Source organism: Equus quagga, chromosome 10 (assembly GCF_021613505.1).
Source record: "Equus quagga isolate Etosha38 chromosome 10, UCLA_HA_Equagga_1.0, whole genome shotgun sequence".
NCBI classification, from domain to species: domain Eukaryota; kingdom Metazoa; phylum Chordata; class Mammalia; order Perissodactyla; family Equidae; genus Equus; species Equus quagga.
The window spans coordinates 102,273,101-102,301,086 of record NC_060276.1 but is presented as its reverse complement, the minus strand read 5'-3'; the positions used below and the strand labels follow the sequence as shown (position 1 = coordinate 102,301,086).

Sequence of the window (27,986 nt, the reverse complement as noted above, 5' to 3'; positions counted from 1 at the left end):
CATTCATCAACTGAAGGACAGTTGGGTTATCTTAAATGTTGGGCTACTACAAATAAGGTGGCTACGTACCTTTGTTTTATGGTGTTTTGTATTTCTTTTCTCTAAATTCCTAGGAGATGTTTGTTTGCTCATACAGTAAGTGTGTGTTTAACTTCATAAAAACTGGCAAATTGATTTCTAGAGATCTGGGACCATTTTATTTTCTCACTATTAATGTATGAGTGATCCAATTGCTTGACATTCTCACCAGTATGTCATATTTTCAGTAATTTTTATTTTAGCTATTGTAGTAGTTGTGTAGTGGCATTTCATCATGGCTTACATTTACAGTTCCTTAATGGATAATCATATTGAACATATTTACATCTGTCTATTTTACATCCATAGGTCCTCTTTTGTGAAGTGTGTGTTCAAGTCTTATGCACATTTTCTAATTGGAATCTTTTTTTCTTATTGCTGTTCAGCATGTTCTTTCTTTTTTTATCTGGGTACAAGTCTTTTGTCAAATATGTGATTCGCAAATATTTTATCCTTGTCTGTGGTTTTCATTCTCTGTTGTTAACAGTGTCTCTTGCAAAGCAACAGTTTTAGTTTTGATGAAGTACAATGTATCAATGTTTTCTTTACGGATCTAAAGTTAGGTCTGAAACTGCTTCCTGGTGGAGGAGAGGGGCACGCCCTGAAGTTGGGGGTGCTCTGTAGCCTACAATAAAAGGTAGATGACAAGATCAGACAGATCTTTTTCTTCCCAGTGTGCCTTGGAACACTGAATTTCTACTGCTCCACTGTAGGAATCAGAGAAAGCACTTCATAACACAGGTACCATGGGTTTAGGTGGTTGAGGCACTGTGACGCTAGAGAATATACTAATAAACACCTGAAACCTCTTTAGAAGTAAGTACTGGAATTTTTAATTATCATTTCAGTATAGTATAGAGAATGGACCAAAAATAGAATAGCAAATATCAGAGCGAATCACACATAGTAAGACTAAATACTGTCTCGCGAAATTTTTGAGATTATGTCTATGTATATAGAAATACAAAATTACTAACACACACACTTGGCAGATTTTCTTACTATTTCATATATACCTTTCGGTAATTGAAGGTCAAAAAAAAGTCATGTAGTGGATTATGCAATGCTACATAATATCAAAAGATTCAGAGTTCACAAAAATCATCCAGTTCTGCACCTTGTGTGTAGAAAGTAAATATTTTTTTAACAGAAGGTACATAGAGACAAAGTCTGGCTGGTGAAGACAAGGAACAGATAAACTATTTATTCTCTGACAACTTGTTATCATCTGAATGTTTGTGTTCCTCTCACTCCAAATTTATATGCTGAAACTCACTCCGCAATGTGATGGTGTTAGGAGGTGGAGCCCTTAGGAGGTAATTAGGTCATGAAAGTGGAGCCCTCATGAATGGGATTCATGCCTTATAAAAGGGACCCCAGAGAGATTCCTCCTCCCTTCCACCTTGTGAGGACACAGCGAGAGGTCAGGAATCTGCAATACAGAAGAGGGTTTTCACTGGAATCTGACCATGTTGGCACCCTGATCTTGGACTCCTAGCCTCCAGAATTGTGAGAAACAAGTTTCTGTTGTTTCAGTCTGTGGTATTATGTTGTTGCAGCCTGAATGGACTAAGACACAGCCCTTCACAGCTCCTGGGCTCTATGCCTTTTGCTACAGGTTCCCCATTTCACATTTAGCCTGGGATTCTGAACCATTATTTACAAGGGATTCAGTTGGGCAAAATCTCAGAGCTTACAGGGAGGTGTTATTACCAGAGAGTCTTTAATCAAGGAGTAGTGATCATATATGAAGATCTGCATGACAGAGGACTAAAGTGACCACAGACCTGGGAACATAAGGACCACTACATCCTCAGCCCTGCTTTCAGCCCTGAGAGGTACCAGGCAGCTGTATTCGTACTTTGCTGAGGTAGGACCCAGGATCTAGAGGGACTTCAGCTCACTGCAGTAAGAGAAGAAGGGTCCTCTCCTCCTCCTTTCTGTTTTTCTGGGTATTCCCCAGACTTTGCCTGCCAATAGGACACATAACACTCTCCAGGCCTCTTGGATTGCCCCATCCACCATCAACAGTATTGAAGATGTTTCACGTACGAGAATTGATGAAGGTGCCAACTTCCAAGAGGATGAAACCTCAAGCACTTCACATGTCCCACTTGCCACTGAGAACTCATGCAGAAATCCTCTAAACAAGATGGTGGCCTAGTTGATGCAGTTCCTTTTGCTCAAATATAAAATTAAAGAGCCCATCACAAAGGCATATATGCTGACAAAAGTCAACAAAAAGTATAAGAACCATTTTCCTGTGATCCTCTCTGGAGAGCCTCTAACACATGGAGCTGGTCTTTGTCCTTGACTTGAAGTATTTTGCGCCAACTAAGCATTTCTATGCCCTTGTCAGCAAACTGGACTTCACCAATGATGGGAGTTAGAGTGCTGGCAGTGATTGTCAAAGATTGGTCTCCTGATGACTTTCCTGGGCATGACCTTTGTGAAGGGCAATTGCACCACTTAGGAGGAAATCTGAGAATTCCCGAATATGATGTAGACATATGATGGGAGAAAGCACTTCATTTGTGGAGAATCCAGAAAGCTCATTACCAGAGATTTGGTATAGGAAAAGTACATGGAGTATCAGCAAGTTCCCAATAGTGATCCTACATGATATGAATTCCCCTGTGGTCCAAGAGCCCAAACTGAAACCAGCAAGATGAAAGTCCTGAAATTTTTGGCCAAGGTCAATGATATGGTCCCGTTTCTTCCTATCCTTGTCTTTATGAGATGAGGAAAAGAGAACCCAAGCCAGAGTTGCAGCCAGTGGTGGTACTACTGCTTTGGTTAGGGAATGTTCCAGGGTCAAGTCCAGTAGCTTTTTGCACCCCTAGTGAAGTCTTAGGCAGGTTCTTTACTTTCTGAATAAGTAAATAATTGAATAAGGCAGTCAACCTTATAAGTAGTGGAGGGCTGCTGCTGGGCAAGAGGGAACACATTGTACGTCATCTTCATATTCTTGTTTTACTGGGTAACTTGGAGATTTTCCTTCCTCCCACCAGCCCCCCTCCATTCCATCCTTCCTTTTATTCTTTCTTAATTCTTTCTCTCTTCCTTTCCAGTTAATTTCTAAATGTTATTCCTTTTAGTAAAAGATTTAAATAGTTTCAGAAGATAAGTTTATGAATCACAACTTTGATTATATATTTATTGTTGTGTATTAGGTTTAAGAGTAGGAGCTATGCTGTTTTGTAAAACAAATTGGGAAATTTTCCATCTTATTTTATGATCTGAAACAGGATAATGTGGCAATCAAGTAACTATTGCTTTGGAAATATGAAAGAACTCAGCAGTAAAATTGTTGTGCTCAAGAAATAGAGATAATAAAGTGAAAGATGCTCAACTTTTGGATTCCCTAAATTTCAGTTTGTTATTCTGAAAAATTTAAACACACATACACACACGGATTTACTTGGCTTACTCAAGAGTGTAGGAGAAACTAGATTGTAATAAATTAGATATCATGTCATTGGCTCACTCATTCCCTAAACATTAACTGAATATCTGCTTTTTGGAAAATACCATGTTATTTCTAGGAATGCTAAGATTTCTGTGATAGAGCATTTGGAAGTTGGTTGGGTATCATGATAGACAGAGGGATAATTTAAAAGAAGGAGGTAGAAGATGGCAATCTAAGCAAGAGCAATTACATGTAAATGCCCTGAAACATGTCTGTTTAGGATTTGGGAAACCACAATTCTTCAGTGATACTGAAGTTAAAGTTTAGCCGTGTGGTTGGTGAGGTAAGGCTGTGGGAGCGGTGAACCGGTGCCAAAACCTCTAATGGTGTGTCTCAGAGTTGAGAGACTAAAGCCTGAAATGTGAAATGGCTCTTGACAGTTATTCTTCAAACCCAGATAAACTAGGGAGAATGTTTCTACTGGAGGAGGCAAAGTGGGTGTTATGGGTACTTGTCCCACTGCACTTGATGACTGTTTTAAAAGCAATTTTTTTACATTCCCAACTACAAACACAGGTTGCTTTCAAAAAAAAAAGTAAGGATAACATAGAGGTTGGAACAGGGAACCCACAGGATAAAGCCGACAGTCAGGTGAATTAGTTTCAGGCTCTGAAATCTAATCAAAGAACTAACAGCCTTTGTTCAATGGGATTTCAGAACTACTATTGTCTGCTGACTTTTATCTACCTCTCAATTACGCCTGCTTTGACACAGGCATGTCTATAGCTGTTATCTTATGCCTGTCCCATCATGCTACATTGGTTGTGTTGGGACAGTTGTCTCTTTTGTTTCATAGATTCACACATAAAGATGTGATGTGTCCAGTCTGTATACTTAACAACTATACCCCAAGAATCTCATCACATGCAGGTGGACTTGATCTAGTTGATGAGATCTGATTTTTGAGCTAATGTTATAATAGAATCTGGCTTTTGAGGATCTTTGTGGGGGATGTATTTTGCATAACGTAGGGGCATGAAACTATGGGGCCTAGAGGGCAGACTGTGGCAGACAGAATTGTATTGGGCCCTCATGATTCCTCCTGGTGGCATTGCCTTTGTGTACCCATATCCTCATGTGTAGGTAGGGCCTGTGGCTTGATTCTAAGGAATAGATTGACAAAGGTGCTGGGACGTGACTACAGTAATTACATTACATTACATATCAAAGGTAAAATAACACTCCCTTGATAATATTATATAAGACATCATTTTGGTATCAGATATGCTCTTGCTATCCTGCTTGTCTTGAAGAAGAAATTTGCCATGTTTTGAATGGCCTATGAAGAGGGCAATGTGGCATGAAATTGCAGGCTGTGTTTAGGTACTGAGATTAGTCTCTAAGCAACAGTCAGGAAAAAAAAATCTCCAGGTTCTATAGACAAAAGGAAATGACTTCTGCCAAACAAACTGAGTGAGCTGGAAAGTAGATTTTTCTTGGTCACTTCCAGTCTCCAGTCCAGCATGTAAGGAGAAGAAAAAAGCTGAACAAACTGAACATTGACAACTATTCTTAGATCTATCAGAGAATTGAGGTCACAAGACTAACTACTGCCCCCTAAAATGGAGAGATAGACTGGTGGATACAGAGTATCACAGCTCACTGGAGCAGAAGCCCAGGAGCAGAAACCAGTGGTGGAACCAGGAGTGGGATAAGAAAACTTAAAGAGTATGTGACAAATTTCTGGAGGCTCAGTATAGAGTAGCTTGAGAGTTAAAAACTCCAGGTGGGTCTAGTCTAATAGGGGTCCCTAAACTTTTGTGAGTTTTACCTCCAGGAGCCCTATCAGGTTCTCACAGTAAATAATGAAGATCAAGAATAAAAATCCTCTTGTACTTCCAACAGGGGGAAGGATAAAGTAGCCATTTATCCATAAAATGCCCAAAGTCATCTGTTCTTCATAACAAGGTCTGCCTAAAGAGAAATTATTTACCAGAAGCTAACTGACTAGGGTTTTACCAGAGCTTAACAATCTGGGGGAAGATAAATACCCAACTCCAGCCCCCTCTAACCTTCTAGGAGGAGGAAGGGAAATACCCAAGTATAGGCCCTCTTAACTTCCTATTTACCTAAGGGGTGATAAAACTGAGACGCACATGTGAAGTCATAGCTCAGGGGTACAGGCTCACTAAAAGACTGAGACCTAATCATCAGATTATAGAAGCTCTCTATTGCCCCACACCTCACCACCACATCAACAGGGCTCCTGTATAATAACAAAGGATTACAACTGAAAGAACTGTACATCTCAATCTTTATTTAAGAAGAACAGGGGAGACACAAACAAGGACACCAGAGGACATTTAGTCTCTGATACCTGCAGCCACAGCAAACAGTAAATATAGCCTGACTTCTGGCCAGAAAAACATAAAACCTTGCACTAAAGGTCTACTTGATGCAGTTCCTTTTACCCAATACATTATGTCTCGCTTTCAAAAAAAAAAATTACAGGGCATATTAAAACCCAAAACCACACAGTTTGAAGAGGCAGAGCAAGCATCAGATCCAGAATCATATATGGTAAGCATTTTGAAATTATCACATCAGGAATTTAAAATAAGTATGATTAATATGCTAAGGGTTATAGTGGGAAAAGTGGACAATATGCAAGAATAGGTGGGTAAAGTAAGCAAAGAGATGCAAGTTCTAAGAAAGAATCAAAAAACAATTCTAGAAATAAAAAACTGTAAGAGAAATGAAGAAAGCCTTTGATGGGCTCATCAATAGACTGGATATGGCCGAGGAAAAAAATCAGTGAACTTGAAAAAATGTCAATAGAAACTTACAATTGAAATGCAAAGAGAAAAAAGAATGAAAATGATAGAAGAGAATAGTCAAGAACTGTAGGACAACAACAAAAGGTATAACATTTATGTAATGGGAATACTAGAAGGAAGAGAAAGAGAGAAAGGAACAGAAAAAATATACGAGTAATAATGACTGAAATATTAAACCACAGATCCAAGAAGCTCAGAGAATGTCAAGCAGTATAAATAACAAAAAACCTACACTTAGGCATAACATATTCAAACTGTAGAAAACCAAACAAAAAGAAATTCTCGAAAAAAAACAGAGAAAAAGGCACCTTACCTACAGAGAAACAAGGATAAGAATTACATTGGCTGTCTCTTCACAAACCACGCAAGCAAGAAGAGAGCTGAACTAAAGCTTTCAAGAGTTGAAAGAAAAAAACCCCACCAACGTAGAATTCTATATCCAGTGAAATTATTTTTCAAAGTGAAGAAGAATAAAAGACTCTCTCAGACAAACAAAAACTGAGGGAATTTTTCACTAGGAGACCTGCCTTGGAAGGAATGTTAAAAGAAGTTCTTCAGGGAGAAGGAAAATGATATGTCAGAAACTCAGATCTACATAAAGAAAGGAAGAACATTAGAGAAGGAATAAATGAAGGTAAAATTTGTTTTGATCTAACAGATGACAGTTCAAAATAATATCAGCAACAATGTATCCAGTAATTAAACCTTATGAATAAGCAAAATGAATGCCAGCAACAATGTTATAAGAAATAGGAGGGAGGAATTGGCACTACCTGGGAATTCGTAATGCATTATTTGAAAGTGGGCTTTGATTAGTTGTAAACGTATATTGCAAATGCTAGGGCAACCACTAAGAAAAGTAAAGATAATTGATATGCTAAAGAGGAGAGAAAATATAATCATATAAAATGTTCAATCAAAACCAGAAAAAGTAGCAAGAGAGTAAGAGACAAGAAACAAAGAACAAGGGCAATAAACAGAAAACAGTAACAAATATGGTAGATATTAATCCAACTATACCAATGATTACTTAAAAAGTCAGCAGTCTAAATACACCAATTAAAAGACAGACATTTTTAATCAGAGAAAGAAAAAAAAACCAAGATCATATCATATGCTGTCTACAAGAAATCCACCTTAAATATAAAGATGCAGATAGACTAAAGAGATGTTACAGGCCACAAACACAAGTTCTTTTTAACCATGACACAAGAGGGGCCAAAGTAAAACCTGAAATGCCAGGTTCATGGCAAAGAAAGGGGTTTATTTCAGGAGACATTAGCCGAGAAACGAGAATAAGCCCTCAAATTCCTCTCCTTGAAAGATGGGAGGCAAGGGTTTTTAAAGGTTGTGAGGAATGTGGCTGCTTGTAGGGGGGCAGTATGTGGCCTTGCTGGTTGATACCTTCCCACCAGCCTGCATTTGGCCTTGTGAGGCTGCTTGCAGAGAAGGGGATGGAAAGATAAAGGAATCCAAAGGCTGCTGTCCTTGGATGTCTGCCTCCATGGTGGATGGTAGATTCTGGCACCAGGAAGCCAAGGAGTTGGGCCTGGGAAGCTTCAGTTTCTTACAAGGACCAAATTAGCCAAAACCTCAACGTGAGGCCACCTGGGCTTTTAACAATTTGTAACTTCTATTTACCTTGTGAAGCTCAGGGACACAAAAGCCAAAGAAACCGATATTTACATATGAATGTAACTAAAGAGCAGGGAAAAGGGAGATGGTCTCAGGAATGCCAGGTGTTGGACCACTACAGATCCTTGGCCACTTCTCCAGAGACAAAAATTTCAGATCTGCTGAATGCAACATTCCTAAGGAATCTAAGAAAACATCAGTGTGCTTTCTTATCAGAGAGAGAAGGAACATTTTAAGACAGAGGACTTAAATCTTCTGCTAACAAGTCACTTTTTCTACCGATTACTGACTGGCTACTTATTGGCTTGCCTATGTGCAGTTCTAAGCATTTCTCTAAAGCACACTTTGAGAATAAGGTGGGGGCAGGGGGTCTGGTGAGTCAGGGTCATTTACAGTTCCAGCATGGCTTCCTTCTATAACATGGCTTCCCTTATGCTAACTTTTGACTACATCTATCTCAGCTAATTTGGCAGCGCTAACAGAGATGGAAAAAGATATATCATTCTAATACAAATGAAAAGAAAGCTGGAGTAGCCATATTTATTTCAGACAAAGCAGAATTCAGATCAAGGAAAATTATCAGGGATAAAGAGAGGCACTACATAATCAGAAAGGAGTCAATTCTCCAAGAAGATATATCAATCCTTAATGTGTACACACAAAAAAACAGTGTCAAAATACATGAGGAAAATACTGATGAAACAAATCCACTATTATAGTTGGAGACTTCAACACACCTCTCTCAGTAATTGACAGAGGCAGCAGTCAGGAAATCAGTAAGGGTATATAGCCACGCATTGCACAATGATGTTTTGGTCAATGACACACCACATATATGATGGTGGTCCCATAAGATCGGTGCCATATAGCTTATGTGTGTAGTAGGCTACACCATCTAGGTTTGTGTAAGTATACTCTATAATGTTGCACAGTAATGAAATTGTCTAACAATGCATTTCTCAGAATGTATCCCTGTCATTAAGCCATGCATGACTACAGTTGAACTGAACAACACCATCAATCAACTATATCTAAATGATATTTCTAGAAAATATAATAACAGCAAAAAACACATTTTTCAAGCTCACATGGAACATAATCAGGATAGATCACAATCTGCACCATAAAACACACACTGTCAAATTTAAAGAATAGAAAGCATACAGAGTATGCTCTAAGACCACAATGGAATTAAACTAGAAGTCAATAACAGAAAAATAGCAGGAAAACCTCAAATATTTGGAGATTAAACAACATACTTCTAAATAACACATGAGTTAAAGAAGAACTCTCAAAAGAAATTAGAAAAAACATTCTGAACTAAATGAAATAAATACATATTTATCAAAATTTGTGGAGTGCAGCAAAAGCAGTGCTTGGAGGGACATTTATAGCACTAAATGCATATATTAGAAAAGAAGAAAGATCTAATCTAATAACCTAAACTTCCACTTAGGAAACTAGAAAAAGAACACCAAATTAAATTTTAAGTAAGCAGAAGTAAAGAAATAATAAACATTGGAGCAGAAATCAATGACAATGAAAACATCAGTAGAGAAAATCAACAAAACCAAAAGCTGATTCTTTGAAAATATCAATAAAATTGATAAACCTCTAGCCAGGTTAAATAAAAAAAGAGAAAAGGCACAAATAGTAATATCAAAAATGAAAGAGAGGTCATTGCCAACGATTTCATGGACATTAAAAGGATAATAAAGAAACATAATAAACAACTCTGTCCCCAATTTGATAACATACATGAAATAGACTAATTCCTTGAAAGATACAATCTACCAAAACTTACACAAGGAAAAGTAGATAAACTGAATAGACTTATCTCTGTTAAAGAAATTAAATCAATAATTAATAACCTTCTAAAACAGAAAACAATAGTCTCAGGTGGGCTCACTGATGAGTTTTACCAAATCTTTAAGAAAAAATGATACAAATTTTCTACAAATAAGCATAGGAAAAGATGCTTAACATCATATATCATTAGGGAATTGCAAATTAAAACAAAGAGATACCACTACACACCTATTAGAATGGCTAAAATCTGAAACACTGACAAGACCAAATGATGGAGAGGATTTGGAGCAACAGGAACTCTCATTCTATGCTGGTGGGAATGCAGAAATGGTACAGCCACATGGGAAGACAGTTTAGCAGAATCTTATGAAAGAAAATGCATTCTTATCATACAATCCAGCAATTGCACTCCTTTGTGTTTACCCAAATGAGTTGAAAACTTAAGTCCACACAAAAACCTGCACACAAATGTTTATAGCAGCTTTATTCGTAACTGCTAAAACTTGGAAGCAATCAAGATGTCCTTCAATAGATGAAGGGTTAAACAGACTGTGGAACATCCAGACAATGGAATATTATTCAGTAATAAAAATAAATGAGCTATCAAGCCATGAAAAGACGTGGAGGAACCCTAAATGCATATTGCTAAGTGAAAGAAAGCAATTTCAAAAGGCCACATACTATATAGTTTCAACTATATGACATTCTGGAAAAGGTAAAACTATGGAGCCAGTATAAAGGATCAGGAGTTCAGGGGGATGGGGAGAAGGATGAATAAGTGGAGCACAGGGGATTTTTAGGGTAGTGAAACTACTCTGTATGATACTAAAATGATGGATACATGTCATTATACATTTGCCAAAACTCATAGAATGCACATCACAAGGAGTGAACCCTAATGTAAGTTATGTACTTTAGTTAATAAGAATTCATCAATATTGGCTTATTAATCATAACAAATACACTACACTAATGCAAGATAAGATGTTAATAATAGGAGAAACTATGTGTGTGAGGAGGTGACAGGGTATATGGGAACTCTGTAATTTCCGCTCAAATTTTCTGTAAACCTGAAACTGATTGAAAAAATAAAGTCTATGAATAAAAAATAATCCCCTCAGAGTTATAGATTTAGAGTAGCTTCTGATTTCCTGGATAATCTGAATTTTTTTTTTTTAAAGATTGGCACCTGAGCTAACAACTGTTGCCAATATTTTCTTTTTTTTTATGCTTTATCTCCCCAAATCCCCCCGGTACATAGTTGTATATCTTAGTTGCAGGTCCTCCTAGTTGTGACATGTGGGACACCACCTCAACTTGGCCTGACGAGCTGTGCCATGTCCACGCCCAGGATCCAAACCAGCGAAAACCTGGGCTGCTGCAGTGGAGCGCGCAAACTTAACCACTTAACCACAGGGCCGGCCCCTGGGTAATCTGAATTTTTCAGTTGGCCAATTCTTTTTATTGATTTTCTCACGTGAAACCTTCCTTTCACTTCTGAAAAAAAAGAAGCAACTCTGTTACTAGCAAACTTGTTCAAATTTCTTCTATCATTAATAAGTAAAATATAACAAAGCAAAACACTCCATGGACCCTGAAATCTGAAACCTCCTCTAAATAACTGTTCCAATCCTCAAAAATAATTTTTTACATGCCCTAGTGTTTGTATCCATAAACACACACATATTCAAAAAAAATTATAAGAACATTGAGAGAGATATATTCAACTTGTAAAAAATGTGAGCACCACACAGAAAGCTCTCTATAACTATTGTTGGAAACAGCCCACGTGGTACTTACAGGGATATTCATTGCATTAAATAGATTTATTAGAAAAATGTTTAAAATATCTAAGCAATTCAAGAAGCTAGAGAAAGAATACCATACTAAACCCAAGGTAGAAGGTAGGAAATAATGAGGATAAATGCAAAAGTGATGAATTAGGAGACAGTAGAGCCAACTAGTGAAAGCTAGTTCTTTGAAAGGATTTATATAACAATTTTTATAAGTATTGCAATCACAAATGAAAGAAGCGGAAATAAGTGATCTTAGATAAAATTGTGCAGAAGAGATTTAGCAATTTTAAGAGAACACTGTAAATAAGTATTACCAATATCTCAAGATAACAAATGGTGAACAAGGAAAATGTTCTACGTAAAGAAGAATTTCAAGTAATAAACTCTAAGGAATTTAGAACTGAGAGGACTCCCCAAGCCCAGGACACAGGAATCCCCACTGCCAGCCCATGCTCTCACCCTGATAACACCCAGGCAGGGCTGTCTGTCTGTGGCCCAAGGCTCACTCTAACTTCCTCCACAGGGATCTCAGGGGGCAGGCTGACCAGGAGAGCAGGAGCCCTGTGAGGTCCTAGAGCCAAGCCCTCAAGGACCCTGCAGAGGTGGCCTTGGTTAAAGCCAAGGTGGTATCTCCCTGCTGAAGGTGCTCACCATCATCTCACCCTCCTTCCTCTAGGTGCCCTCATTGTCTGCCCTCCTGCTCACACTCCTGTGTGCTGTCCCTGACCAACTTTTAGTTGCATCCAGCTGGAGAAGACCCCACACCCATATTAAATAACAGATGCTGTAATGGGAAAATACTACCTAGTTTTGCTTGCTCAGCAGCATTTTTTGGAGTTGCATACTTTCTAATATAGACTGGAAATAAAATTCTGTTATCATCTGGTATCAAAATCGTCTTAGTAATAACTGCCATTCGTTAAAAGCACCAAACTTTGCCTAACACTGTGCCAGCTAGTTTACATACATCGCATATATGTCTATAGTCCTACATGATAGACTTTATCAGACTCACTTTGTAGATAAAGAAGTTGGAATACTCTCAATTTCAAGGCTGGTGACAGAGCTGGACTAGACCCTGGTCTGAATTCCTTTACAGCCCACACTGTGCCACTCCTTCCAGTCTGAGGCACCCCTTGTGTCACTGAACTCATTCTTCTGCTCACTATTCCAAGACAGGGGAGGGTGAAAGGGGTAAAGGGGTACATATGTACAGTGGTGGATGGAAACTAGACTCTTGGTGGTAAACACAATAAAATTCTATTCACCATGGTAGTCTGTACAGAAGTCAAAATATAATGATGCACACCCGAAATTTATATAATGTTATAAACCAATATGACCTCAATTAAAAAAGGCAGACTTTCATACCCAAAATATTGCTTTGGAATACATAAGCAACAAAAATATCAAAATAAATGTGAGGTATGAATAAAGAAAGGAAGAAATAGTATTTGGTGACAATATCATTATCTACAAAGGAAATGTCAGCAAACCGCAAAAGGTCAGGGGCTCACAGAATCATTTGGCTCAGCCCCTTCCCTGTAGAAAGTAAATCTATTAGAAGCCAAGTTCGCTAAGAGGCGAAGTCTGGCTAGTGAATAGAAGGAAGAGATCAGTGTGTTTTCTCTGATAGCACAACTGTCCTCAGCCCCCAGCCCGTGCTACAGCTTCTTCATCTCGCATCACTCCTGGGACTCAACCCTTCCTGTTTAAGAATTGAAGTAGGGAGACTAATCAAGAGTTTTCTAGGATGTGGCATTTCCCAGGAAGCCTTTCAGAGAAGAGATAGGAGTTAAGATGAGGACTGATGAACGAGGACTGAGGAGGAAAACATCACTTAATAACTGGAGTCGCAGAGACTGGTCTGTGTCTGCCCTCAGACCTAGAAGGCCAAGGCAGGACTGCCAGGCTGAGCATCCCCTCACTTATTTTCAGGGTTTTGAGGAGCATGAGAGCTCTGGTTTGTGTGGATGACTTTAAATTGAAAGACAGAGAAAACTCAGGGCCTGCCAGGAGTCAAGGTGAAGGTCCTGTGTGAGGACTGAGGGGACACCCCTAACGTGAACAGAGAGGGCCCCAAGGAGCCTGAATCTTAATGTCATCCTGGAAGGGCACAGGCAGGAGTGGCCTCATGTGGCATTCCCTGAATTTCCCTTTCTGTCACCCCAGGGAGTGAGGGCCTTGGTCTGCGGCTTTGAGACTTAGGACAGTAAATGGAGGCATCTCAGGCCCTGCCAGGAATCAAGGACAGAACCCTGAGTGACAACTGAGGGGACCCCAGAGCCCAGAACAGTTAGACGGCACAGAGACTGCCCCTGTCATAAACCCTGGGATGCCTTGGGCAGGGCTGTCAGGCTGACTGTAAGAAGGGTGTCAGAGATATGAGGGCCTTGGTGTGAGGGGAGGGTCCTCAGGGAAGCAAAGAAAGGAGTCCCAGACCCTGCCAGGGGTCAAGGTATAGACCCTGAGTGAGGACTAAGAGGACCACACCTTGCTGGTAGCCCTGGGATACCTGGGCATTGTTCGCATTATATGACATACTCACTTTCTTTTATGGTGTCACAAGAGGGTAAGGGACTTGGTCTAAGGGGTATGGTCTAAGGCCAGCATTGAGAGTATTTCCAGGGTTTTCCAGTGGCCAAAGTGAGTACTGTGAGGACTAAGGGAACTACATACCCCATAACAGTGTGGGAACGCCATAGAATTCATTCCATACTCTCAGCCTCAGGAGACCAAGGACAGGTATGTTCAGATGAGGAGATCCTCACTACCTCCTAGGGGGTCTCAGGGTGGTGCTGGCCTTAGTATGAGGGGCAGCCCTTAGGGTAAGGGAAGGAGGAATTCCGGGCCATAACAAGTGTCAAAGCAAGGACTAAGGGACCATCCACCACTAAATAGAAGGGAAAACAAAGAACCTGGCCCCACTCCTAGCCTCAGCCCTTGAAGACCCAAGGCAGGGCTATCAAGCTAGAGCTCCCCCAACACTTATTTATGTCGGGTCTATGAGAAGTGAAATTGTTAGTTTGAAGGAGCAGCCACCACTCAATGTAAGGGGTGGGGACACCAGGCCCTATGGAGAGCCAAAAGCAAGGACTTTAATGAGGACTGAGGACCCCAAAGAGGCCAGGACGGGAAACTCCCCACTGAGCAGTCAGCACTGGGGGCGCCTGGACAGGGGTAATAAGCTGAGGACCCCCTTTACTTCCTTCTCATGGGTCCCAGGGAGGTTTGTGATGTCAACTTCAGGACAGCAGAGGGAATGGGTCCCATGACTTGCCACCAGCTCAATGATGGTCTTGAATGTGAAATAAGAGACTCCTCAACCTAGAAGGCTGCTAGGCCCTGCTGTCACTCCAGTATGCCTGTGGCAGGGCTAGCAGGATGCACGCTAAGACTCACTCTAATTTCCTTCACAGGTGTCCTAAGGGATAAGCTAATTAGGAGAACAGGAGACTTGTGGGTTTTTAGAGCAGTGCCCTCAAGGAAAACTGCAAATGTAGCCTTCCTTATAAGCCAAGGTTGTATTCCATGCTGAAGGATCACACACCCTCTCAACCCTCCTCCTCCAGGGGGCCCTCATCACCTGCCCTACTACTCATACTCCTGACTGTTGTCCCTGACCATAGTCGTCATGCCTCGGGGTCAAAAGAGTAAGCACCGAACCCGTGAGAAACGCCGCCACACCCAAGATGACTCCCAGAGTGACAGGAACATTCAGGCCACTGCAGCAACAGAAGAAGAGCCCCCTTCCTCCTCTTCTCCTGTTTTGGAGGGTAACTCCCAGAGTTTATCAGCTGTGGAGTCAAGTAGCACTTCCCACGGGTCTTGGATGGCCTCATCTACCAGCATTAATTCTCCAGGTATTTTTGGTAGAATATCTCATGAAGGTGACAATAACCAGGGTGAGGAACGTCCACATTCCTCCCAGGTCTTACTTTCTACTGGGAACTCATGCAGTGACATCCTAAATATAAAGGCGGATTTATTGGCACAGTACCTTCTGTACAAGTACAAAATGAAACAGCCTATTCTGAAAGAAGACATGCTGAGGCTTGTCCATCGAAACTATGAGGACCAATTTGCTGAGATTCTCAAGAGAGCTTCTGAGCTCATTGAGCTTGCATTTGCAGTTGAAGTGAAGGAAGCTGACTCAACCAGTCACTCATATGACCTTGTCAGCAAACTGAAGCTCCCCAACAATGGGAGGGTGCGAGGTGGCATAGGGTTACCCAAGACTGGCCTCCTGATGAATATCCTGGGTATGATCTTCATAAAAGGAAATCATGTCACTGAGGAGGAGATCTGGAAATTTCTGAACATGATGCAAGTATATGCTGGGAGGAAGCACTACATCTATGGGGAGCCCAGGAAGCTCATCACCAAAGATTTGGTGAGGCTGCAATACCTGGAGTACCGGCAGGTGCCCAACAGTGATCCTCTACGCTATGAATTCCTGTGGGGCCCAAAAGCCCATGCTGAAACCAGCAAGATGGAAGTCCTGGAGTTCATGGCAAAAATCAATGATACCGTCCCTACCACTTTCCCATTACAGTATGAAGAAGCTTTGCAAGATGAGGAAGAGAGAGCTCTAGCCAGAGTCGCAGCCAGGCCTGGCACTACTGGCCATTGCCAAGCATGTTCCAGGGTTGCATCTAGCAGCTTCTCCCACCCCTATTGAAGTCTGAGGCTTTTTTTTTAATCATCCAGACAAGAAAATATGACATCACAATAGGGATTATCGTGGAAATGTGAAAGAATCCCAAAGTAAAATTGTTGGGATAATGGAATAGAAAAAAATAAAACATGATCAACTTTGATTTTCCTGACTCCATTCAGTCTTTTGTCTTGTAAAATTAAAAGATGTATGCATTCAGATGCTTAGCTCGCTAAAGAATGTAGGAGATATTAAGTATTAACAGTTAGACTTCTTACTCAGTTTCTCTTTTATTCCCCCAATATCAGTTGAGTATCTGCTCTTTGGAAGAGTCAGTGTTAGTAACTGGGGTGCTAAGATAGAGACCCAGCCTCTGCCCATAGAACTTTTGAAGGTAGTAGCTGCAATCTTATAAGGAAGATATTGAGATACCCTGTATGACTTACAGGAAAGTAAAAAGAGTGAGTGAGAAGAGAGGTGTTCCAGGTGAGAGCAGGAAAGTATCAATATGTTGAGGCAAGGCAGTTTAAGTTTTGGGAAGCTGCAAGTCAATCTGTGCCATGTGATTTTAAATTAAGCTACATGGTCGACTAGACAAGGCTGTGGTGAACAGAGGCCAGACCCTCAGATGATGTGCCTCAGAGCTGAGACAATATTTGAATAAAAAACTGCACTGTGCTGTTGATGCCAGCCCTGATATCAGTTCCTCTACATTAAACCCAGCATATGTGGGGTTAAAACCAAAGCACTCTTTCTCTGCTTATTCCCTAGCTCCCTGGCTCCAGAATCCACTATCTGCCTTGGAGACAAACAGCCAAGGTTGCCCACTTGGATTCCTTATCATCTCCTCCTCCTCCCTGCAAACAATGTCCCAAGGCCTAATGCAGTCTGGTGGGAAAACTCCAACCAGCAAGCCACTGACTACCCCCGCCTTTCTACAAGCAGCCACATTCCTCACAAACCTTTAAAACCCCTCACCTCTCCTCTTTAGATGAGATGAGATGAAATGAGACAAATTTGAGGGCTCACTCTTGTCTCCTGGCTGATATCACCCCAAATAAAAACTCTTTCCTTGCCATAAGCCTGGCATTCCAGTTTTTATTTGGCCCCTCTTTCATGGTGGGTAAAGAACCTATGTTTGTAGGTGGTAACAATCTGGTGAGCCAGCCAGGAGGCTCTTGCCCATGGCTGTGTGGCCCTTGGCTGACTGAGATTTCCTGGGAAGCAGTCCAGCACCTGCCTAAGTGATTTGCCCTAGGGACTGTCCCCAATACTTTCTGTCTGGCCCAGCACTGCTGATCCTAGGCACATTTTCTTATGGTGAGGAAACAGATTCTAGATTTGTTCATTTGTTTGTTTCTTCATTTGTTCTTCATTCTGGTAAGTTGACAGACTCTAAAATAGGATAAGTCACCTCGGGGATGCCCATGAGCTTCCTTCCCCTTCTTTGAGTCCCTTCCATTCATGGAGGGGCCATCTGGGAGCGCATTTGGAGTGGGAATAGTTGTAGGACTTTCTACCCTCAATCTCGGAACCAAAATCTCTCACAATGGAATACAACCTTTAATTAATATGCAAAAACTTCTAAAACTCAAAGTTATTTAACATGATATAAAATGATCTTTGGTAAATGAAAGCCTGTTTAAGCTTGCTGGTTTGATTTAAAATAGGCATGACCGTAGAGTTATTAGCATTGGATGTGATGCAGACATACAGGCTAGGTTTACTGGGCAAGCGAGCTCATGTCATCTCTGTTAGAAAATTTGTCAACAAGCATAATAACTTAGAATAATACCTGATTTTGTTTAATGTCTCATGAGGTTTTTGTAGACAATCTAAATATAATTGTTGAGAACAGGTAAACTAAATAAACGTAAAAAGATAAATGCTTCTGGAGAAACGTTTTAACAATAATTATGTATTACAATGTATGTACTTAAAACAACTTAAGATGATGGCTAACTGCTTTGATGTCACACAAAGTCTTTGAGAGTAATCTAACATGATTGCTAAAAACAAATAATTTAAATAGATAAAAATGGGTAAAAGTTTTTGAGTACAATAATTGTGTTTCATGGTCTGTATACTTCAAAAAAAGCTTCCAAAATATTTTTGGTACCTTAACACTTTCGTGTTTCACTAAGTTAAGTTAAATGACAAAATCTGTTGAGTATCTGGGTCATTTTTGGATAGGATGGAACACTGAAACATTATTGCTGAACATGTCTAAGTTTACCTACTTTTGGCTTCTTAAAACAGAAAAACTAAAAAGTGTTTGGGTCTACTAATAAACACACCTGTGTTTTATTACTATAAAGTAACATGGTTCTAAAAATTATGAAAGGTATTTGTAAATTTGTCAGGTTACAGAATGCTAATGTAAAGGAACATTTATAATTGCTTACTTGGTTTTTTACTTAGAAATTAAGGTTTCTAAGGATTAAAAATTCTAGCTCACATATGTAATTAAAACTACTAAAAATTGATGAGGAAAAATCTTTGTATACAAGAAAAAGAAAATATATGTTTTCAGTAAGAAGATATAAAAAATAAAAGTATTTTTGCTTCTTGTGTTACAAAAAGGATAAATTTGCCCTAAAGTACTAGAAGGGAAAAAAGGAAACCTGGGACAAATTCTAAATATAAAAAAGTAAGTGACAAAAAGTTTACAAAGGTAAAACCCTGAGGAATTTTATGCCTGGTCAAGTTGGCTAAGATTAAAATAAATTTAATTAAGTAAATAAATTTAAATGTCAAAAGGGAACTGGTAAAGGGGCTGGCCTGGTGGCACAGTGGTTAAGTGTGCACAATCCACTTCAGCAGCCCGGGGTTTGCCAGTTAGAATCCCGGGTGCGGAGATGGCACTGCTTGGCATGCCATGCTGTGGTAGGCGTTCCACATATAAAGTAGAGGAAGATGGGTATGAATGTTAGCTCAGGGCCGGTCTTCCTCATCAAAAAGAGGAGCATTGGCAGCAGATGTTAGCTCAGGGCTAATCTTCCTAAAAAAAAAAATAAGTGAACTGGTACAAAATTAAAACGATGTCCTTTTTCTTAAACAGATAACTTTCCTAAACTTTTAGTCTGCTCTTGGTAAAACAAACAAACAAACAAACAAACAAACAAAAAAACACTTTATAAAAGTTTTTTTCTGGATAATTGAGAGATCTTGTCAAGATGGTGGCATAAGCAGACTCTGAACTCATCTCCTCCCATGAACACAATCAGGTTATAGTTATTTTTGGAAAAATTACCCCGAGTAGAAAACTGGATAAAAAGAATCCCCACAACAAGGGACAGTCCTGACTAAGGCTGAAGAGGCAGAAATTCATTCTGGAGAGAAAAAAAGCCACCTTTGGGAGCAGTGGCGTTTCTCAGCTCACCAGGCAGTAGCCACCTTAAGGTACACAGTCCTTCCCAGAAGAGTGAGGTCTGGAGCAGGGGCCGATACTGCTATAAGCATCCTTCAGACATGGTGGTGGTCACTGTGACCTAGTCCAGGCATGCTGACACAGACCCTGGTAGACACCATTGAAGTTCTTCCCCTGGCCTGTTAGCCCAGGGGTCTGCCACACCCACTAGATTTAATCCAGTTCAGCCAGGTCAGGCATCTTGCCCTAGTGACAGGCACTACCCAACAGCAAGCCCTCAGGCTACTTGTCCACCTGCATTGACTGGGTGGTTTGATCCTCTACAGGCAGGCCAGTGTGCCTGCCTCTGTGGGGTAGGGACTGTGTGAGGACCAGGTGAACTGTGGGGGGCATTGGTGGAGAGGTGGGGACATCTGCAGTGGGCCATTGGAGTATGCTCCAGGCGGTGGGGAAGTGTGTATGGACCAGGACTGTGTTGACACTGTGTGTGGTCCTGTGAAGGGTGAGGCTTATCAGTGGCAGAAGACCTGTGCTTCACAAATAGGCATAAAAAGGATCAGCCCCACCTTCCAAAACCTGAAACAATTGAGTGCTCCTGTGCTAGGTCCAGCCCCACTCAGCTGAACTCCTAAAAGAAGTGACAACAGCCTTGTAGGCCTGAGGCCTATCGCAACTGTAAGCCCCTGAGCCTAGCAACCAGCTACACTGGGTACCTACCCAATTAACAGGAAAAATGCAACAGGAGTGTTCTGGTAGACCTTGTAGCCAATGGGGCTGAGGCTCTCCAAATGGGATGTACAAATAGCTGGCCAGGGAAGGAAAGACTAGACTCCCTGGATGCCTGCATTAAGAGAAACCCTGCCACAGCAGAAGGACATAAGTAGCCCACAAAAGGGTCACTCCTGGATCATTTGGACTGGTGATGAGAGAGAAGCACACTACTGGGCCTCATAAGGCATCTCATACATAAGGCCACTTCTCCAAGATCAGGAGACATAGCTGACTCACCTAATACACAGAAATAAGCACAGAGAAAGAGGCATAATGAGGAGACAAAGTAATACTTTCCGAGCAAGGGAACAGGACAAAACCCCAGAAAAAGAACTACATGAAACAGAAACAAGTGACCTACCCAACAAAGAGTTCAAACAAAAACTCATAAGGCTTCTCACAGATATTGGGAGAAGACTGGATGAACACAGTGAGCTTATCAGCAAAGAACTGGAAAATATAAAAAAGAACCAATCAGAAATGAAGAATACAATACTAGGAATGAAAAATTCACTAGAGGGACTCAACAGCAGAGTAGAGGATACAGAAGAATGGATCAGCAAGCTAGATGAAAGACCAGAGGAAATCACCCAAGCTGAACAGATAAAAGAAAAAAAAGAATTAGACAGAATGAGAACAGTCTAAGGGAAACCTGGGACAATATCAAGCACACTAACATTTGTATTATAGGTATCCCAGAAGGAGAAGAGAGAGAAAAGGGGCAGAAAATTTATTTGCTCTTGGATTGGAAGAATTAACATAGTTAAAATGTCCATACTTCCTAAAGCAATCTATAGCTTCAATGCAATCCCTATCAAAGTTCCAACAACATTTTTCACAGAAATAGAACAAATAATCCTAAAATTTATATGGAATAACAAAAGACCCCAAATAGCCAAAGTAATCCTGAGGAAAAAGAAAAAACTGGAGGTATCACACTCCCTGATTTCAAAATATACTACAAAGCCATAGTAACCACGACAGCATGGTACTGGGACAAAAAGACACACAGATCAATGGAACAGAATTGAGAGCCCAGAAATAAACCTGCACATTTATGGACAGCTAATATTCGACAAGGGAGCCAAGAGCATACAATGGAGAATGAAAAGTCTCTTCAATAAATGGTGTTGGGAAAAGTGGACAGCCACATGCAAAAGAATGAAAATAGACCCTTACCTTACATCATGCACAAAAATCAACTCAAAATGGATTAAAGACTTGAATGTAAGACCCAAAACCATGAAACTTCTAGAAGAAAACATAGGCAGTACACTCTTTGACATCAGTCTTAGCAGCATATTTTCAAGTACCATGTCTGACCAGGCAAGGGAAACAAAAGAGAAAATGAACAAATGGGACTACATCAAACTAAAAGCTTCTGCACAACAAAGGAAACCATCAACAAAATGAAAAGACAACCTAACAAGTGGGAGAAGATATTTGCAAATCATATGTCAGATAAGGGGTTAATATCCAAAATATACAAAGAACTCATACAGCTCAACAACAAAAAAACAAACAACCCAATTAAAAAATGGGCAAAAGATCTGAACAGAGATTTCTCCAAAGAAGATATACGGATGGCCAACAGGCATATGAAAAGATGCTCACCATCATTAGCTATCAGGGAAATGCAAATCAAAACTACAATGAGATACCACCTCGCTCCAGTCAGAATTGCTATAATTAGCAAGACAGGAAACAACAAGTTTTGGAGAGGACGTGGAGAGAAGGGAACCCTCATACACTGCTGGTGGGAGTGCAAACTGGTGCAGCCACTATGGAAAGCAGTATGGAGCATCATCAGAAAATTAAGAATAGATCTACCATGTGATCCAGCTATCCCACTGCTGGGTATTTATCCAAAGAACTTGATAACGCAAAGGCATAAAGATACCTGCATCCCTATGTTCATTGCAGCACTATACACAACAGCCAAGACTTGGAAGCAACCTAAGCGCCCATCAAGGGACAAATGGATAAAGAAGATGTGGCATATATACACAGTAGAATACTAATCAGCCATAAGAAATGATGAAATTTGGCCATTTGTGACAACATGGATGGACCTTGAGGGTATTATGCAAAGTGAAATAAGTCAGAGAGAGAAAGTCAAATACCATATGATCTCACTCATAAGTAGAAGATAAAAACAATGACAAGGAGGGGCTGGCCCAGTTGTGCAGTGGTTAAGTTCACATGTTCCGCTTCAGCAGCCCAGGATTTGGAGGTTTGGATCCCGAGTGTGGACATGGCACCACTCATCAAGCCATGTTGTAGCAGGCGTCCCACATATCAAGTAGAGGAAGAAGGGCATGGATGTTAGCTCAGGGCTGGTCTTCCTCAGCAAAAAGAGGATTAGCAACAGATGTTAGCTCAGGGCTGATCTTCCTTAAAAAAAAACAAAAAACAAGCAAACATATAGCAATGGATATTGGATTGGTGGTTACCATAGGGGAAGGGGTGAGAGGGGAGGGTAAAAGGGGTGATTAGGCTCACATGTGAGGTGATGGATTACAATTAGTTTTTGGGTGGTGAACATGATGTGATCTACACAGAATTTGAAATATATTACAATGTACATCTGAAAGCTATATAATGTTATAATCCAATGTTACTGCAATAAAAAAATAAATATTAAAAAAAAGGTTTTGTTCTTTGAGTAGTCTGCCAGAATAAGGATTTTATGTTTTATCAAAATAAATTTCCTGTATTGTTTTCATCAGGTCCTTAATCACAGATACTAAGGTTTTTCTTACAGCTGTTTAATTCTCTGCATTCACCTAAAATTCTTCAACTGTCACTGTGGTTAAAGGGATAATTAAACATTACTTCATGGGGACCTATGATAAAGTGTTATATGTCACAGAAATAGCCAAGGTTCTTTGTCAATTGCCATTTTAAAATATTTTATTATTTAAAAATAGTTGTTTTATGTTTTTGCAAATATGTTTTATCTTCTGAAAAGTTCATAAAAAGGACTCTGGCACTTACTCTAGAATACAAGTTTCTGATAAACATTCAGATTGTAAAACAAAACTGGGTAAAAATTATAGAACTGTAACTCAAAAACTGATGGCCTCATGAAACAGCCATCAGAAAATCAAAAATTGGTTACATAAAACTAAATGAACTAATGGGGATAATTATAATTTTTGTGATTTCTTGTTTAAAATATTGCTGATTTTTTAATGTTTTGTGTTTTGTTTTCTCAGATTTAAGGAAATCTTTTCCTCTTTTCTCTTATGCTAACTATGACATCGCTTTTTGATAGAAGTATGCTTTTATAAACAAAATTCAAAAATTTATCTCTTTCTCCATACCTGATCCCTCTAGAGTTTGGAAATTCTCAGTGACTAAGTATTCTTATTTTTATGGCTATATAAATATTTTCATAAGTTCAATAAAAATCTGTCCTCCTTATAACAGGACACAATTGGGAACACTGCTTATAATATCAAGGCTTTGACTTGAATGTCATATTTGAGAAAAACATACAGATTCAGATGTGACAAGACAGCTTTTAAGGAATAAAGGTTGACTTTCTGGAATAAAGCCACTTGAAAACATTGGCCTGGTACCTTGCTTATGGGTTCCCAGTAACCTGGTATGGTTGAGTAAAAAATGTCACTCCCTCTGGCAGGTACCAGGAACCTCAATATTTTGGGGAACCTCTCAAAGACAGAAATTCACCCAAATCTGTATGTATTGCAGGTGGAGTCTGATGAGAAGTTCTTGGTCTTGCTTTCCTCGCCTTGAGAGGCCTTTAAAGTTCAATTGGAGATTCCTTATAAAAAGTTCCAGCAAGGCAGATTTAAAAGAGCCTATATGATCAATTGCTATTCTTACTGTATTTATGTAAATAATTGGGCCAAGTTTATTAAAACTAGACTTATTTTGCAAACAAGTTAATCTTAATTTGGCTATCTTTGGTAAAAATGAGGTGATTTTAGAGTAAAAAAATTATGTTTCAATAAAAACTATAATACACATTTATAAATTATAGATTTTGGTTCTGCAAGTTGTCTTTGAGGTTTTTGTTTTATATCTGTAAACTGGACTAGATCCTGAATTCTTCTAATCTCCTGAAATATCTGAAATAACAAATCTCCAAACTAATGTTTTCTGTTTTTTTCCATCATTTTCATTTGGAATCATTAAAAACTGAACCTGCCCTTTTTCCTAAAGCCTTGCAAACTGAAACCGGAGGACTTGATATAAACTTAAGAGAAATTCAAGCTGGCTGCTGTGTAAGCCACTGGAAAAGATACCAAAGTGCCCGATGACACCATCAGAGACATTTTAAACTGCAAAAGATGCTTTGAACCTGACTTCTAGGAATCTTGATTGGCTGCCACCTGGGCTCAGAAACTGCTTTATAATTTGCTGCAACCATATTAACCTAGTTTTTTCTTTTTGTTTCTCTAGAAATGCTCCTTATTAAATACCTGGTTACTTACTTACATGATACATGCCTAACTTTGGGAGCCCATCTACATCACTACCTTGTTAAAAGACTGGTTCAATAAGATGGAACAACCTATGCCCCAATTCAGCAGGAAGTAGCTAGATGGGTCATTGCCCCAAATACCTCAAGATTGAGAAATGAACATGAAATAGTGGAGAATTGATGCCAGCCCTGATATCAGTTCCTCTGCATTAAACCCAGCATATGGGGGGTTAAAACCACAGCACTCTTTCCCTGCTTACTCCTTGGCTCCCTGGCTCCAGAATCCTATCTGCCATGGAGACAAGCAGCCAAGGTTGCCCACCTGGATTCCTTATCATCTCCTCCTCCTCCCTGCAAACAGCATCCCAAGGCTGAATGCAGGCTGGTGGGAAAGCTCTGACCAGCAGGGCCACTGACTCCCTGCACCTCTCTACAATCAGCCACATTCCTCACAAACCTGCAAAACTCCTTGCCTCCCCTCTTTCATGGAGACGAGAAGAAATGAGACAAATTTGAGGGTTCACTCTTGTCTCCTGGCTGATATCACCCCAAATAAAAACCCTTTCCTTGCCATAAGCCTGGCGTTCCAGTTTTTATTCGGTTCCTCTTGTGTGGTGGGTAAAAAACCCTATGTTTGTAGGTGGTATCTCTGTCAGGTCTAAAATTAAGGCCCTATATTATGTGCCACCTGAACATTTGGTGAAACCAGCAGGGCCTCCAATTGCCTAACTGAAAGTTCCCCTCCGTACTCTTCACTTGTGGATAAAGTCCCCTACCAGACTAGCGTCTTTATCAAAGGGACAAGGAGAACAGATCTTGCTTATTCCTAAGTAGTGGATTTCTGTTCCCTACCAGCCTCTGGAATTATTCAAACAAACTGATCATATCCTGCCATGGGAACTAGGGGTTACCTCATCCCCTTGATACTACAACCTCTGCTTCCACAGACCTTGCTTATTCACTCTGGTCCTGAGTGTAGCCCCTGGGTTGCACAGTGTGGCATGTGTTGTCCTCCTTCTCCAGCTGGTGAGTATAGGTGATTAGTAAATGGCTATCTCATCTCTATAGTGTCCAGTGCTATGTGTTTAGACACCATATAACCATAGTGCAGAAATTCCTCCCTCACATCATGAGTCAAATAGGAGGCCAATTACATATGCTCTTATGAATTACTTTGGGATCATAGATAATCCAGAAAGAAATCTCCATGCACAGAAGTTATTAATTTGTTAGGGCTGCCATAAAATAACACAGACTGAGTGGCTTAAACAACTGAAATTCATCAGTTCTGGGGGTTAGAAGTCCAAGATCAAGGAGCTGGCAGGGTTGGTTTCCTCCAAGGCCTCTCTCCTTGGCTTGCAGATGGCCACCCTCTTCACTTGGCTGTCCCCTCGTGTGCATGCATCCCTGGTGTCTCCTTGTGTGTCCTAATCTCTTTTTACAAGGACATCAGTCAGATTGGATTATGGGCTCCCTAATGACCTCATTTAATTTCATCATATCTTTAAATACCTTATCTCCAACTAAAGTCACATTCCGAGGTACTGGCAGTTATGACTTCAACATGAACTTTTGGGGGCACACAATTCAGCCCCTAACAGGCAGGAATAGAAGATGTCTTTGCTCTTATCTCAATGCAGGAGAAAAAAGTGCACGTATACGTATTCTATGCACATTGTCTCCAAGGAGTTTCTGAAAAGTCAGGGTGAGCTCCCTTGAGGTGAGATGACAGAAGCCACTGTGTTGACACTTTTGGTTTGAACTGGTAGAGCCAGATCTCACTGCATTAAAAGAGAATTTTAATTAGATTATCTTGAGTGTAATTTGGCAAATTCTAAGGGAGGGCTAGATTTGGGTGGGGAAGAAACAAATGAAAATAGAGGTCATTTGGATGGAAGGGCAGTTGAGAAGGACTGAAAAAGTTGGTCCTTGACAGAATTCTAGAAGCTCTGAGTGGCATCCAGGTGGGAAAACAAAAAATCCCACACCAAAATTAAATGATAAATGTTCTAATAGGGAAAAGCTATTTAACTTGCTTGCAAAAGAGAATTTTTGGCTGATTCTTTTGTCTGAGAGTGTTGCATTTTCTCTGACACATCCTAGATTAAAAAAAAAATTCCCACATAAGAGAGTGATATTGTCTAGGTAAAAATCATCATAACTGCCATTCACTAAATCCCCAATATTTGCCTTGACATATGCTTTAGATTCAGTACATGCAATCCCACAGTCTTACAAGATGGGGTTTATCAAACACAACTGGGAGATGAAGAACTCCTCATATTCACAGGAGGTAAGTGACAGAGCTAGACTAGACACCTGGTCCAAATTCGTCTAGGGCAAACGCTGTTCCACCTTTCCCACCCTGAACCTGACTTTGTGTATCCTTATTGACTTTTCTTCTGCTCCAAAATATATCTTAGGCAATTAAAAAAAAGAAAACGCATTTTGTGACCATAGCACTGGATTGGAATACATAGCCAGAGCAATAAAAATACCAAAATAAATGAGAGGTATGAATAATGAAAGGAAGGATATAATATCTGGTAACAATATGATCAATTACATATGCAGCGTCAGTTAACCTCAAAAGATGGGGTCTTGTAACATTTTCCGGCTCAGCCTCTTCCCTATAGTAAGTTAATCTTTTAGAACAGAAGTTATACATAAGAGGTCAAGTCTGGATGGTTAAAAAGAAGAAATATGTAGATCAGCATGTTTTTTTTCTCTGACAGCCCACCTCCTACCCGAAGCCCTCTGTCTTGTTCTTCAGCTTCCCCATCTCACCTCACTCCTGGGACATGGACTCATTCTCTGTAGGATCTGCAGTAGAAAGACTGTCCAAGTGTTTGAGGGGAAGTGGCATTTCCGAGGAAGCCCTTCAAAACAGAGACAGGAGCCAAGATAAGGACCCGGATAAATGACGACTGGGGAGAGCATCACCCAGTCATACAGGGTGTCAGGCAAAGACTTTCCCTCACCTGCTCTTAGATCTACAGGGCCAGGCTGACTGTTGCAAGGAAGGCCTCAAGGAGGTAAGGGCCTAGTTGTAGGGGCAGCAGCAGAGGGAAGTTCCCAATGTCCTAAGAAGAGCGTAATTGAGAATCATGTGTGAAACTGAGGTGACTCTCCACCCCGGAACAGAGGGGGCGCCAGAGATCCTGCCCTTGC

At 40.3% G+C, this 27,986-nt stretch overlaps 1 protein-coding gene and 1 pseudogene across 1 annotated transcript; both read left to right on the top strand.

Moving 5' to 3' along the window:
• Positions 1–2,245: 2,245 nt before the first annotated feature.
• Positions 2,246–2,821, top strand: LOC124245521 (melanoma-associated antigen B4-like; annotated as a pseudogene).
• A 12,377-nt stretch (positions 2,822–15,198) lies between these two features.
• On the top strand, positions 15,199–16,245 carry LOC124245520 (melanoma-associated antigen B5-like). Its single transcript, XM_046672897.1, has one exon. The coding sequence runs from the start codon at positions 15,199–15,201 to the stop codon at positions 16,243–16,245; it is 1,047 nt and encodes a 348-aa protein (XP_046528853.1).
• The last annotated feature ends 11,741 nt before the right edge of the window (positions 16,246–27,986 follow it).

Coding starts and splice junctions, on each gene's coding strand:
- LOC124245520 (XM_046672897.1), top strand. CDS start 15,199: ATGCCTCGGGGTCAAAAGAGTAAGCACCGAACCCGTGAGAAACGCCGC.